The following is a 15,176-nucleotide window of genomic DNA, read 5'->3' on the forward strand; positions in this document are numbered from 1 at the left end:
GTAACACAGGTGACAGATGACAGGTGGGCAGAGCTTCCTGCTGCAGGCCATTATGGTTCTCTGCAGCTCATTCTAAAAAAATGAAACAAGGGCTATGATTAGGCCATTGGTCATGTGAATAAATTGACAACCAGTTATGGACAAATGTTAGAACAAGTACAAGTGTAAATGGCCCTCATTGATTTCATGACAAATAGGTAAGGTTGGAGTTCTTAAGCGTGTTTAGTTAGGGCCAAATGCTTGGCCTGAGGTATCGCTGCTTGCATCTTTCCTGAGAACCTCTATCCAAACGACTTCACATTTGACAGTGCGCCTCTTTGGGTACCGAGCAATTATTCCTGCCATGACATAGTTGCATCACACACCCAAGTCGCGGCTACTCGGGGTCAGAAACACGGGTGAAATACACTCTGGTTGATTGTAAAAACACCAGGAGCAGAAGGCAAGACAGCAAGTGTCTGGGGCCATAAACAGCTATGGATTTATTATGATGTTTTAATAATGAAACATATTGAATGATGTGTTCTAACTCATTCTGGCCCCAAAAATAACTTACAGATTTACAGAACTACAGATTCCGATTGTAATCACTATATAACTATTACTAACTAAATATAACTATTAACATACAATGCATTATTATTCATTAAATTTTCCAAAATTATATTAGAATTGAAAGCTCCACCTTGAACAGATGTCTCTCTTTCACTCTTCACTACATGTAATTAAAGGTTTTGAGTAGTTTTTCTACCACTGCCAATACCAGCATTCCAAGTTAGAGAAAGGGTGAAAAGTAAAGCAAGACAGCGTTTGCCAGTCACTAAATCGGTCCCTGAAAACACACCAAAGTTTGGGCTACTTGTAGTAAGAGACACACACTGCTTGGATCTGGAACTTTTTTGATTAGCATCATCATTTAAGTAGCCTAATTTTTCCATGCACAATGCCAAAAATCACCCTGTTCCATTTTTGTTTTTGCAATTTAAGATCCAGATTAATTAATGGATTAATCGAGACCATGAGCAGATTAATTAATAAGGAAAATAATTGTCAGTTGCATCCCTAATTCGATTTATATTTTAATATTTACATATTAATATTTACATTTAATATTTTAATATTTACAAGATTACAAAGGTCCCTTGATGTATTGTGTGCAAAAGACCTACATGTTGTAAAGTGCATAATGGATTGTAATGACTGCAGATTTTATTCCCAAAGGAATATGTAATGCTATCTGCAAATTGATGTCAGCTGAGACAGTCAGATGGATTATAGCCCAATCATGTTTAGCTGTTCAGTTAAATCTCTCCAGCACATATACTGTAACTCTGAAGACAATGTGCATGCAGCAGTAGGTCAGCATCTCTATTTTTGGTATGAGTAATGAGGCCAGCTTCCTGTATTTGACAGTGTGTAGGCACTGGTCCTAGCAGTCCTACTGTCTCCTGTGTGGGTACAGTGAGACCATACAGTACTGCAGTGCAGTGCTGTATGGGGAAATACTGGAGCCATTAGAGAGGAAATAGGAGCCTTTATTAGTCTGTCTAGTGTACACCTGGCTTCTATAATAGGCTGCTCCTTGTACAGTGATTTGTGTGTGCGTGTGCATGCGCGTGGGCATGTGCGTCTTGGCTTCTTGCTCTCATGTCTTAGTTAATTCTGCCCTCCCCAAACCTTACCTTTAAAAGGATTCAGTGATTTAGGTTTCCATTCAAGGCTCTTCCTACACAAATTAATTTAGACTTCTCCCTCATTGGCTTTGAACGGTATTCTCAGTTTTCAAAGTGGAGTGACTCATCTAAGAAAATGCAGCCCAGTGAATAAGTGTTGACCCCTTTTTTCCCCAGAACTTTAGACAAACTGACAGGAGCTGCTTCTTGCTGGAGAGTTCCCATTGCTGACGCTGCCATTCAGGAGCCAAGTGACATTTTGAAAATTATTCTGACGTCAAAGAAGACACGTCGGTGTTGAGTGCACAGTGACCTTTTTGTCTGTTGGTAGGAGTCTAGTGTGTATCAGCACAAAGCAGCTGTGACAGGGGAGGAGGCTCTGAGTTACCCCCGGTTGCTCACCCTCAACCTTTCTTTTTCACCAACCCAGCCCTTTACTGTACATCAACACGCCCTTTCTGGATTAGACCATTCAGACTGGACTGAACCGGACTGGACTGGGCAACACATTAACCTGTACTGGGCATGGCTGTCCTGTTCTGGGACACTTTGACTGTCAGCAGCCTCATGGACACACCCCTCCACATGCTGACATCCATCCTGCCTGGAACAGATGCAGGGTGCGGTGGGCACCTTTCCACCTTACTTAGGACTACCACAGAGCTCGGAGAATGGAAGCTGAATCGGGGCCACAGAACTGAAAAAAGTAGAGTTTTTTTATTTTGGTTAAAGTTTGTAAAAAAGTGAATGCATGCCTAGGCAAGTTGTGGAAGGACATAGTGCTAAAATAGTCATGAAATCGATAAAATAAATCATAAAAGACACCTGTAAACTCAAGTAGTTTGTCATCAACACAAAACTGATGACTATTTTTTTCAGTGCAAAACTTAACTCATTGATGCTAAACCTCCTCATTTCACTCACCAACACTTTTCAACATAGCTTGAAATCTTCCTAATTTTTCAAGAGCAAGATAATATCATCGGTATAAAAATAGATATTTATATTCACATAAGACCCCTCTCTCTTTGTGTGTATTGGTAAGATTCCATTGTGCAGAAGATGCATCTCCTTCAAGCAGTATCGACTGTTTTTCTCTATTCAATACGATGCAGTACCTTCGGATGGATGGTGGGCCTTCTACTATATAGATGAAACATTGAATTGTTAATCAAATTATCCATAATTTATTATATGATTTAAACAATCATTAGTTGTAGCTCTAGATGCATAGAGCCACAGAAAGTATCCACATTACAGGGAACCTGCTGTCCTTCCAATTTCCCGTTTTCCTCTCAAAGCAAAACGCCCCCTTTTCCAACAAACATGCACATATGTTCACTGGAAAAGCTGGATTCATTGGGCATACATACACCACTTCCTTTTGTTGTTCTGTTGAGGGAAAAAGGCTTTTCCAGAGGTATAATTGTGGTCACGAGGGGTGTGATTCGGTTGGCTGTGAAATGTCTCAGTGTGGGTTGCATTTTTATTTGGGAAAGGGAATAATTTGGTCGGACATGTTTTTGGAAGGTCCTGAATGTTTTTCTGCTGTCGCAGAGGAACACTTTGCAGTAAAACTTTAGCAAATCACAGTGTAATGTTAACAACGTTGACACAAGTTAAGTGTCCAAATAACTTTGTGGTCTGTACTGCAGATTTTTATAAAGTTAAATGATGAGCTGCAGCCGCAGAACAATGTAGGCATGTCAATATACATGTGTGAGCACATGTGTTAGTGTGTCTGCATGTATGTGGAGGGAGGTGTGTGGTTAGCTGCCAGAGACACTGTACACAGTCATCAATCAGTCAGCATTGAATCAATCATGCAGTCAACCACATGGCTGGTTTGTAACTGGTCCTGTCCACATCCAATGATTGGTTATTTCCACCAATCAATATATGGTAAAATAATCAATGCATTGACGCTTCAGAGACCCTTAGTCAGTATGAAGAGTGATCGAGCCTTGATCCAGAAGATTAAACTGCATAATCCTCTTTACATTATGGCCTTCTTAGGACAGGGAAGGATTAAAATTTGTTTTTAAAATTCTATTTCCAGCTTTGGGTGCTGATGACTCATGGAGCAGACCTCCCCAGTGGGAGCACCAGCAGTTAGAAATTCCCTTTTTAGTGAAGGTGTGTCAGTGTTTAGTAAACTGAGAGGAAAAGATGGACGCTCCTGTTTAGCTTTACCCTAATTGTTGTGCAAAACGGCCATTTGGACCTTCGCATTACACGGTGAAAGCCACCATTGAGAGCCGCTACAGTAGGCTTCAGTAGTTTCTGGGACAGTTGGGCAGTCATCTCCACAGGCAGGTTTGTAAAACCCCTTGTTCTCCTGTGTGTGTGTTGCCCTAATTGCCAATCTGCGGCTTCTTTCCTTTACAGTAATGCTTTGGGCTACTGCACTGCACTGCATCCAGACAAACAGAGGCTCACTTCTCTGCACTCTGCCTCATAAAAGTTCTTCTTGAAGCATTTGTGGTTGTGGGGGGAGGGTGGGAATTAGAGAGGCCACTGTGCAGCCATGATATTAAGTCACGTGTCTGCTTATGATGAGGAATATGAAATTGTAATCACCCCTTTGTCATGTCCTCACATCATCTCGTTACTTACTGTAAATTGGGAGTGTTCTTGCACTGTGCATTTGACGGCTGAATGAAAAGGCCTTGAGTCACACTGTAGAAAAAAAGGTCTCAGGTCAGTGAATGTGTCATACCTCACCCCCTGCTTGCTTCTCCCTGGGGAATGTGCTCTTTCACCCATGTCATGTGCAGGTCTACAGTATATTCATGTGTGTGTGTGTGTGTGTGTGTGTGTGTCTGTGTGTTATATTTACTGGATATGACTAAGTGCTGGGTGGTGGTTTCCATCAATGGATGTGAAGAGAATCAGCTAGGATGCTTCCTGATTTATTAATTTGTTAAGACATTCATAAGTCTGCTGTTGTCAGAACTGTGCATTTACTGAAAGCAAACGTTGTTCTTTATAGTTCACCATGACCTACCATGTATATAAGCAATGTTTTCTCTGGGCTAAGTGAAGGAGAGTCCTTTTCTAGACTGATTTGATTTAGTTTGGGACTCCACAAGGACAATGCCACTCTGATATTAAGTCGTCAGTCTTTGCTTACGTTAAGCTTTCTCCACAGTTACAGTGTGTCGTTACAGGAACTGAAAGCGGATGGGCCAATTTTTTTTTCCCACTTTATTTACAGCGTTGTATGTTGTCTAACACAACTCTACACTATTCTTGCCTCTGTCGTGCTTCAGACTTTCTAGCAAAACCACTGTAATTATCCCTTTTTTTCCCACTCATTGCATTCTCTGCTTGTGCTTCCATGAAAGTAGGCTATGACTTTCTTTAACACTTTCCAGCCATCTGCTGCCTCCTCACCCTCGTCCCAACCTCAGTCTTACAACCCCCCCCCCCCCCCCCCCCCACCCAAAATCGCAGGTCCTAATCTGTGGGAGCTGCTGAAATCCTCCCACTTAGTGTGGGAGACATGTCAGTGAGCCCGCTGGGCCGACTGACCTGGTTTAGAGGGACTGAAGGACAGCCTAACAAGATGACTTATATCCCCTTCCTTTGCCCCCCCTTCCCCTAGGAAGCCATGATACTACTGAAACTTAAGACGCCACTACAACAACAACACAACAAATAGTCTTTGTACAAAAAGCTCCACACTAATGGAGGGTTAGATACAGAGAATGTGACTGGTTATAACAGAGAGCTCGATAATAAATAGTTAAATATAGATAACCGTAATCTGCTGTTGATCAGATGGTACTGTTTGTGATTTGGATAGATCCTCTTAAAGTGATCCTCCACCCAAACTCTCATTTTTTTTAGTATCAAACCCCTGTTGACCTGAAAGGTTGTTAAAGGTGAAGCTTGTGTGACTTGTTTAATGCACTATATAGATAATTGATTTGCCTTTTGTTTGGTTAGACAACCAAACAAACAGTATGACTTTCCTATTTCACTGTCCTCCTTAGTCTGACACCTCGATGTTCTTACTTCAAATATGTGTATTCAAGTATTTGTGTTTCTCTGAGGATTTGTGGCTCAAGGTTTTAACTTTGTTTCAATAACTGAAAAGTAGATTAAGGTTAGGGCATTAATGTCTCCTGCTGCACATGGAGGGAAGCGTTGAAGGTGAGACAGCATAGCAGAATACGAACTGGTAGATGACTTGATGTTAAAACTAACGGTGGCAGTCAGCCTCTCTGTCATCTTTCCTCCTTCCTATAACTGTTGTTTTGTGTTCTCTTCTCTTGCTCAGTTTTTCCTCATTGTTGCTGCAATACTGGCCATTAAAAGATCCACTTCTAATGCATTTCCAATGTAAGTGATGGGGGACAACACCCAAAGTCCTATCCTTTAAGTTCTGTGGCTTGCTGGCCAATATAAATCGAATAGCCATTAGATGAGAGACTGCCTGTCTTTGACTCAGTCTTTTAGGCTAACAGACTAGATGAATCGAATCAATATAGTTGAGAGAGAGCCAAAGACACAGACAGAATGTGAGGAGCAGAGCAGGTAAAATGCGTGCAGAGATGATGATATGGGAATAATGAGGTGCCATGCTCTGAAAGAATGGCATTGGGATTCAGCTGGGGAAATAGGGGGGAGGTGGGGGGTGAAGTGACTGGAGCTGGGCTGTCAGCTCAGCCACACTAGGGGTCGGTTTGCGGGTGGGAGACCTGATTGACTGGCTGCCTGACTGGGGAGACTCTGCTGAATCTGAGTGATCTGTCTCCTAGACAGCACTGGGGCGAGAGGACTGTACTCAAGGGATGATGGGTAATAAATGACTCTGAAGGGGTCGCCTCGGGGCTGACGTGACTGACAGCCTGCTAGGTCTGTACAATTTTTGGAGTTTGTGTGTCTCTTGGGTGTTTAAAGTGTTGAGGACAAGTGAAGAGTTTGTTTCAAAATATCTTTTTAAAAACATAACAGCTTTTTTCTGCCACACAAATGATAAGTTAGCACTGAATGTAATAGGATATATTTTGTAGTATTTTCTTAAAATTTTATACAATACTTAAATACAAAATTAATAGACTTTTTTTGAAATTGCAGAATTCTATATATGTTTAAACAAAAAACCCAACGACCTACTTATAACCTAGTCTAGGTATTGGACATTTGTACTGTTTTGGGGTCTGACAGGTTTGTGTCTGTTGCTTTGAGTCTGAAACTGTCAAGTACGGAAAGCTAGCATTGATTCACATCTTGTTTACTTATTCTTTGATCAGGTAGTTCCTAATTTAAATCAAAATATTGACCTGTTTGAACAATGAATTTAATTTGATGACTTACAATTTAGAAATATGAAGCAATTTTATCTAGAAAGCTATTTCCTCTCTAACAGCAAGGCAACAGACATAGCACCTCACCATGCTTTGTAATATTCCACTGTCACAAAAACTCATCTCAGTGAGTCTGCCCACTAAGTCAGTTACTGAAGTTTAAAGTTAGCCAGCTCCAATGGTCAATGTTGATTTGAATCTTCATATCCGTGTTACCATCTTAGTTTGGAGTGTTGGTTAACTATAATTTGCTAACCAGAAATAAACACCAAGTACAACAGAGTCTGCTGAGAATGTCAATTTTTACCCAATGAGGTACTACATGTTAACTTCAACAAAGTTATTACAGTAAATCAATTCATCCTGAGGGAGGTGGATTTGAATGTCTGTCCGTACCAAATGTAAAATGTAAAAAGTGTTGTTATTTATACCGATACTCACGTATGGTATCAGCACCAGCATAAAAAGACTTTGAAATGGTACCAGGCCATTTCAAACAAAAACACCATAAGCCTCATAATGTGTCTGGTGTGTAAATAGTATACATAATTTAAATAAATAATAAATAATACCAGGCTACAAAACGATTTGTATTGTTTTTATCATGGAAGTTCAGCAGTCAATGCAAAAAGGGGCAAACACTGACACACAGACTCACTTTGCTGTTATGTAGTGACATAACAGGGACACTTCTCATCACACTGTCACCAGATATTTGTTTTGCTTTTCATTCAGGTGAGAGTCTTACATTCCCAAAATATACCTGTCAGTACCTGAAAGTATCCGAACAGCCCTCAACTATGTTAAGATACACACTGTAATGCAGTCTTTCAGGTTTATGACCTAAAACATCTACTGTACTCTCTGTGTGCTGCTCGTTCTGTTCACTTCTGAGTGACTGAAGCGTTTGTTACATCCCAGCCATGAACTAACAGGTAAGATAGATGGATTAGTATTACCTGGTTCTCCTAATTTTAGGGATGTATGAGGCTCAGATTGTTACAGCAGGGAAAGGTAGTCATGGTAACTAAGAGCTTTACAGGGTGTGGTGGTGATAATGCCCTCGGATGTGTAATTCCGGGTTAATTATCCTATTCATCCTTCCCTCAGTAACTGGAACTGAGCAGAGGAAACTAATGAGCTTGGATCAGTGTTCTCCTGTGTGTTTTCAAGAAAGCCTTCTTGAAATTACACAATTATAATATTAATCTCATCTCTTGGATCCCTCAGAGTCCAAATCAATTAGTTGACTGACTTGTAGCTTTTTGTAATTGGCAGTTTTGGAGGAACAGTGTGATCTAATGAGTTGTGTCTTTTATGGGCCCCAGTTGTAGGAGTATCCTGGGATGGCTGGGCTGTGCAGTGACTCACAGGCACGTCACTTTGGCTCCAGGAGGAGCTACCTGGATCAGGTTTGGCAGGTGAACAGACAGGTGCAGCTCCTCCAACACACCTGGGAAATGAATGATCGGTGAATGTGTGTGTTTGGGTGTAATGCAGGACTTAGCTTTGAAGTAGTTTTTAGGGTGTGTGTGTGTGTGTATGTATGTGTTTTGTGTGGCACAAAGGCTAGCACAGGCGTACTTTGGCAAACTGTGAGGGCAGGATTTGTTTTGATATTGAGCAGGTCGTCTGGGGAATTTTTCCGTTCACTTGTTCTTTGGACTTTGGATATGTGAAACTGAACAGTTGGAGGCAAGGTAATAAACCAGCTTCTTTCCTAGAATACACGGTACCACTATTCTTTTCTATTCTGAAATACTGCAAGCTTGAATAATGCTGAAAATACTTGATTATAGATTTGTTTAGAGGTCATTATGATGTAAATAATAAGCTGGTGAAGGATGATGTGTTGTTTTTTTTCCTTGGGTTTGTGAGATTTTAATTAAGGAAAAAAACTGTGTGTGTCAGCTCCTCTCTCTGCTGTGTCGTCAAGTTCCTGTTTGGTGTTAGGCAGTTTCATATGAGGGCCAGGTTTTGCTCTCAGGTAACCATGACTACACCGGGTTTCCATAGGTACCAGCCCCCATGCCTCTGTCTTCTTCCACTGTTATTTGTTTTTCCCAGGAGAGACCCCAGTCGGTCTTGGGTCACAGAGTTCTTCACTAGGCAGTCGTTTGGCTTTTCATGCCTGCTCACTTGATCATAGGTCAAGCGTTTCCTCTGCTAATACCACCTCTAAATCAGCAATGACTCAAAGGAAGAGTCAGAGTCCATGTCTAGAAGCACATAATATTTACGTCGAAAGGGACCAAATTCAAGGACAGTCAGAGTGAATACAAAACCTACATACTGTAGGATGGGTAATTCTCTGTGGAGAAAACACAATACAACATTTTTTTAGAGTTGAGATAGATCGTCTGCAAGCCTCGTATATCTCCTCTGCCTGCTCTTTTTCCACTGTGTGAAGAGATGGTGTGGGAAAGCCTGCAGTGTGCCACATGGGGCAGACAGTGTAACAGGACTCATTACTGACTGATTTCTCTCCTTCCGCTGCCTGCAGCACCGCTGAAAAACACCAAATTAGATGTGCCAGGGCTCTGGTGGGGGCTCGGTGCAATTTCAGGCTGCAATCTAGTCGAGAAAGAATTAGGGTGACTAGAACGAGTCCCTGAGCCTGAAGGAACAGACGTGGGGCCGTGGTTTGCATAATTATTAACATAAACTACTGAAGGATGCCACTATGTTCTAATGGACATCAGATAACCACTAAAAGTGCCAATAACACCGGACACCACAGTATCGACAGTGTGTCTGAGCACACACACTTCACAGTTTTCCATTGTTCTGCATTTTGAGGGCTGTGAATAAATTAGTTTGAAGTATCCAACACACCATGCATACTGTATTTGAAAACACACCCACACCCACACCCACACTCACACACACACACACACACACACACACACACACACACACACACACACACCCACACCCACACCCACACCCACACTCACACACACACACACACACACACACACACACACACACACACACACACACACACACACACACACACACACACACACACACACACACACACACACACACAAAGCATTGTTGTTGCAAACACTGGATTTATTTCTTGAATACTTGACTGGATTTCTAAGATTTTGCACCTGCAGCTGACTATAAGGCTACTGTCACATTCATTTTATAACCTCTATTCTGCTTTTGTCTCTTCCTGGATTTAAGTTAAGAGTCTGTTGGACTGTGTATACTACAGGGCGTATCTTTTCAGCTCCAAAAAATCTTGGAATTCAGAAAAATGTTTTATCGGATAGAAAGTAGATAATACAAACATCATTTTGATAATGAATGGAAATACATGTATGGTTTAAACTGTTGTTCGCTTTGTATTGGTGCATAACTGGAACCTGAGAGTATTTCTGTTTTCTCAACACTTCCCTTTGACCGGAAGATTTTCTGAGCTCTGTTTATCACAAGTGAACTTCTTTAAAGAGACTTGACTTTACAAGAATTGCCTGTGTACCTCAAGCCCGATGGCTTATTTATTCGTCTTGCCATATACAGTACCTTTATTGTTACCCAGAAACAATTAAAACATATCAATAAACCACACTCTTGAACTTGGTTCTTTTAAACACAGCACTGTTGTTTATTTTGAGTTGACCGTAAATGCACTGTCCTGCTGTTGGAGTAAATCCTCACTAGCACACCAAATCCACAGCTGAAAATAGTCCTAAGAAATACACATAATGTTACTCAACTGAGTATAACTTTGAGCCCTGTACTTCAAACCAATCAGCAGTTTTAAATTGTGTATTTTAAGCTATAAATCAGTAAAAACTAATGAAACAAAATGCAGTCTACATTCCTTCAAAACCTGTTATGGTCGGTGATTAATAAAACCAAAAATAAGCTTTCCAAAAGGACAATCAGAATCACTGTCAGAAAAACACACTTGTCCAATGGAAATTTGTCTTCGATTTGGCTCACACCCAGTTCTACATTATTAAGCTACTTTGTCTCTCACTCACACACAAACACACACACACACACACACACACAAAGAGTCTATTTACAGACAGTGTCCAGAGAAGATTAGATGTAGTCAATCAGATGCAGTCCTATCAGAGAGTGTGAGAGAAACCAATATCCAGCTCTGCCGCCTCAGGCCTAGTGTCACGATCGATGCTGCAGAGGTTCTCTCCTCCTCTCTGGTCCCACTGCTCTCTGTCCGAAGGTAACATCCTGAAAGACACACTGAGCTCAAGGTCATTCACCTATATTGCTATCACTGCACAGCTCTGCATCACTGTAGGAGGATTACGTGGCTTTTGGGTGTGGGTTTAGATGAATCTTATTATATTGATCAGTACCTGATGTTGACTTTCTTCTTGTCTTTTTTCTCTAGATCTCCCTGCCTCCTCTCTGCAGTACCAGTGCGGATCAGTGGACTACCTGTGTTCTCCACGGCTGGTAAAGAAAGTTCCGACCCCCAGACCATGTCCCGACAGGCCCGCCATCAAACCTCGGCCCCAGCCGTCCACCTTACCCAGACCGCCAACCGCACAGAAACCTCAAGGTAAGAAAAATGTCACACAGTGTAGTTCCCTTTCAAGGCCAGATTTGACATTGGGTCTGTCATTATAAATGAAAGGTGCAGCAAGATCAGACCCCTGATATTGAGCTGTCATTTATTCTTCCCTGACAAACACTCTTCTATAGCATGGTACGTGTCAGCTGTCTGACCTCACTCTGTCACTCACACAGCTCAGTAGGTCACCTCTGCCAGAGGCGCTTGTATAAAGCAGGCCAGAAGCTCCCAAGTGTTGATATTTGGGCATCATTTAAAGAATGCTAAAATGAACATGTGTTGTGTTTTTGGGACTTACTGAGAAATATTGTAGGACAGTACACTACAGACTTGGCCTGGATATTTAAGTGGCTCACAACTATTCAAAGTTTGCTGGAGAATTATAGCAAAAGCGATCATCCTCATTATTTTACTACAGATCGTCAGGGGTGTTATTTATGATTATTTGATCGTGATAAGCATCTCAACATATACAGTTGGATGACAAACTAAAGGAAAAAAACAGCCTTCTGACAAAAAAATGTCGGAAGATTGTGAAAAATGCCAGTTTTTCCCTCAACAAAATTTAGCCTAACTTTGGAGCGTTATTATTCCCTCTTCCTGATATCGGATTCATTTAAATGAAGACAGATTTGAATCAAAATCAATGTTTTAAAAACAGCCCTAATGCCCGGTATGGGAGAATCTGCATTTGCAAAGTGTAATTTCACTGATGAGTAAGAATTATGGGTATAATAAAAGTGCTAAAGAACATTTAAAAAAAAAAAAAAACATCAAAATGAACCGGCAGGAATAAAAATAGGATTTTAAAAACCAAAGTGTTCTGACAAGTAGAAATTACATTTTATCATAATGGACTACCAGGGTTAATAAAGTGCTTAAAGGCAAGGAGTCTAATTGTATTGTGTTTTTCCACTTGGCAGAATGATCTACCTTATTTCTAGGCACAACTCTCATAATGGTAGTGCATTTTAATATATAGAGTGTTTCCCTCCAGACAGGATGAACATCCCCTTCAAAACCATTTTATTCCACTTGTAGTGAATAAGAGAGTAGATATTCTGGAGCAGGGATTTTTTGGGGGCAGGGAGCTAAAAATGGATTTCCTGAGTCCCTTAAAATGTTGCTGAAAAAGCTCCTGTGGTCATGAAATATTAAAGCATGTAACTGCTCAATTACTTTTAATGACAAAGTGCCCTGGGACTAAGTAAACTGAAACATCTTCACTATCATTCTCAGGTGAAATGTGACTAGTCCTGTCATTTACTCATTGTTTATTGTTACATGTCTGTACAAAAAAAAAGTCTACTCAACCTCTCTTTCTTTATCAGTGACACACGCAGAAAGAGGGGAAGTGCTCAAATTAACAATAGTAACACACGGTCACATGCCCTGGTTTCAGACGTTTAGGTTTCTGAAAATGAAATATATGCAAATATACAGACTAGACAGTGAAATGAAGCCCATAGGCTGGCATGCACAATAAGCACAGTGTGCATTCTAAAGACAGCTTAAACATTTGTGTCTGTGCTTCTTTCTTTTTTTCAATTTAACTGGAACCGCAGTGACTTACACATACACACACACACACACACACACACACACGCTCATCCTGTTCTGAAATAAGGAAGTTGGCAGATAGCTGAAGCTCAGTGTTGGTCTCACTCTGCAGCACTACTATTTGTTTCTATCTTAGACTACTATTTTGTTCCCTTTGGAGTTTCTTCTTGAGGTTTTTTTTTTTTGGGGGGGGGGTACGAGGAAACAACAAGCAACCTTCACACATGGACTCAGCCATGGAGGTTTTCTCACTCGGATTTTTTACGTGTTACCTGATTGATTCTGTTAACGTCTGCAGCCTCATGCCTCTCTCTTCCTCTGCTGCTTTTGCCTCTACTGGATTTCTGCATCTGTAGTGCCCCCTAAACCATCGCACCTGCTCGCCCTTGGGCAAGACAAGAAACCTAAGAGGATCCCTCCACCGCCCTCCAGGCCTCTGCCAGCTCCCCCTCCTCCGCCTAAACCAAAGCCCAGTGTAACCCCTCCTGGCTTGGGAGCACAACCACAGAAAGAGGCCCAGAAGGTTGGGCTGCTCATTGAGAGGTTTGAGAATTCAAGGTAAGGCCTTCAGCGGGAAATTTCATCTTGCTTGTCTTGTCAGATTCATATTTTGCTCTGTAATGGTTCAGGAATGTGTGAATGTGTGTCTCTACATACAAAGACGCACACATAACTTGAACCTCTCATGGTCTGGTTGAGTTTTATCACTTCAGGATCAAATAGGAAAACCTAAAACACTTATCTTTTCATTATTTTTCCAGTAAAAAATTTATTCTTTAGTCCGCTATGATGGATGGTGCACATTTGAAATTAGAGCTGGTGTGACAATGTTTTTTATTTTCTCAGGGTCCCAATCCTGGGGGTGCTCCCACGGTCCCAGCTGCACCTGTGTCTGAGAATGGACACTGCATCTGACATCACTTCCTCCTGCGGCCAGGACAACACGGAGATGGTTGCAGGAGACTCCTGCCCTGCGGACAAACTTGCACTTGGCATCTCTGAACGGACTCACGAGGTGTCTGAACTTCTGGCTTCTGTGCACATCGATGGCTCAGATGATGCCCCGTTGGACGACTGTGACATCACACACAGCGTCGGTTGCCTTGACGACGTGGAGCGGGAGGAAGGCTCCTCCCACGAGCTCCTGGACAATCCAGACTCCTCGGAGCAGAACGGGAAGATACCTAACCGGGACAGTGGCATCGATAGCCCGTCCTGCGCTGCAGAAGGCGAGGTGTTTCCAAACGAGGATGCCATCGACGAAGAGGATCATTACGACAGCGTAACTGAAACAGAAAGTGTGTCCTGCTGCGTTACCCTGGGAAACAAGCGAGACTCAACGCAGGATGAGGACAGTGACTTGGATGAGGGGAGCAGTGGAGAAATAAATTCTCTGACAGACACACAGACTGGGTATCTTACAGATACACACTCAGAGGCGCACAAAGTGAGTATCTTGCATGCTTTAGCATCATCAAGTCATAACCATAAACCTGAATGACCATAATTTAATGTCTGGATAAACCCCCTGCACCTCTGAGGTGGTCATTAATGTCTCCTAGTTACTTCCATCCCCCCGCCGTGGCACACTTTTTAATTTATATTTCATGTTACATCATGATTTTGAGGAATTTGAGCACATCCTGCAAGTTGAAAAGCTTTATCCCAGACAGTCAGACTGCCTTTCATGTACTGGGAAAAGTAGCTTATGTCTATTATTACCTCAGCCTTGGTGAACAATTTCAAAGAAAACTTCAGCATGAAAAGTTAGACACTGTTACAGCCTCGGTTTGCTGCTCACAAGTGACAGCCTTGTATCTAAAAGCAGCTCTGCCGTTCCATAAAAGGATGAATACCTGCCCAAAACCTGTAACAGGAGCTTGTGATGGCTGCGAGATAAAAGAGACGGATATCTTCTCACCGCTGAGCTAAAGTTTCAGCTTTTCTCTCGTCCTTCACTTTGACTATTGATTGTAAACAATACTGAACAGTGCACCTCGAACAATGCACATTCTATTCCTTGTGGCCTCTGCTGTCAATGTGTCCTTTACTGGAGGCACACTGATA

The 15,176-nt window shown here is 41.8% G+C and overlaps 1 protein-coding gene across 1 annotated transcript in view; it reads left to right on the top strand.

The window, feature by feature from the left end:
* fgd (faciogenital dysplasia) overlaps positions 1–15,176 on the top strand; it is a 54,014-nt gene that overhangs the window by 21,847 nt on the left and 16,991 nt on the right. Inside the window, exons 2-4 of the mRNA XM_083919572.1 lie at positions 11,367–11,537; positions 13,466–13,667; positions 13,956–14,556. Of these exons, the coding sequence (XP_083775698.1) occupies positions 11,367–11,537; positions 13,466–13,667; positions 13,956–14,556 (974 nt within the window). The remainder of the gene's footprint in view (positions 1–11,366; positions 11,538–13,465; positions 13,668–13,955; positions 14,557–15,176) is intronic.

This window comes from Echiichthys vipera, assembly GCF_963691815.1.
Source record: "Echiichthys vipera genome assembly, chromosome: 9".
Classification (NCBI taxonomy): Eukaryota; Metazoa; Chordata; class Actinopteri; order Perciformes; family Trachinidae; genus Echiichthys; species Echiichthys vipera.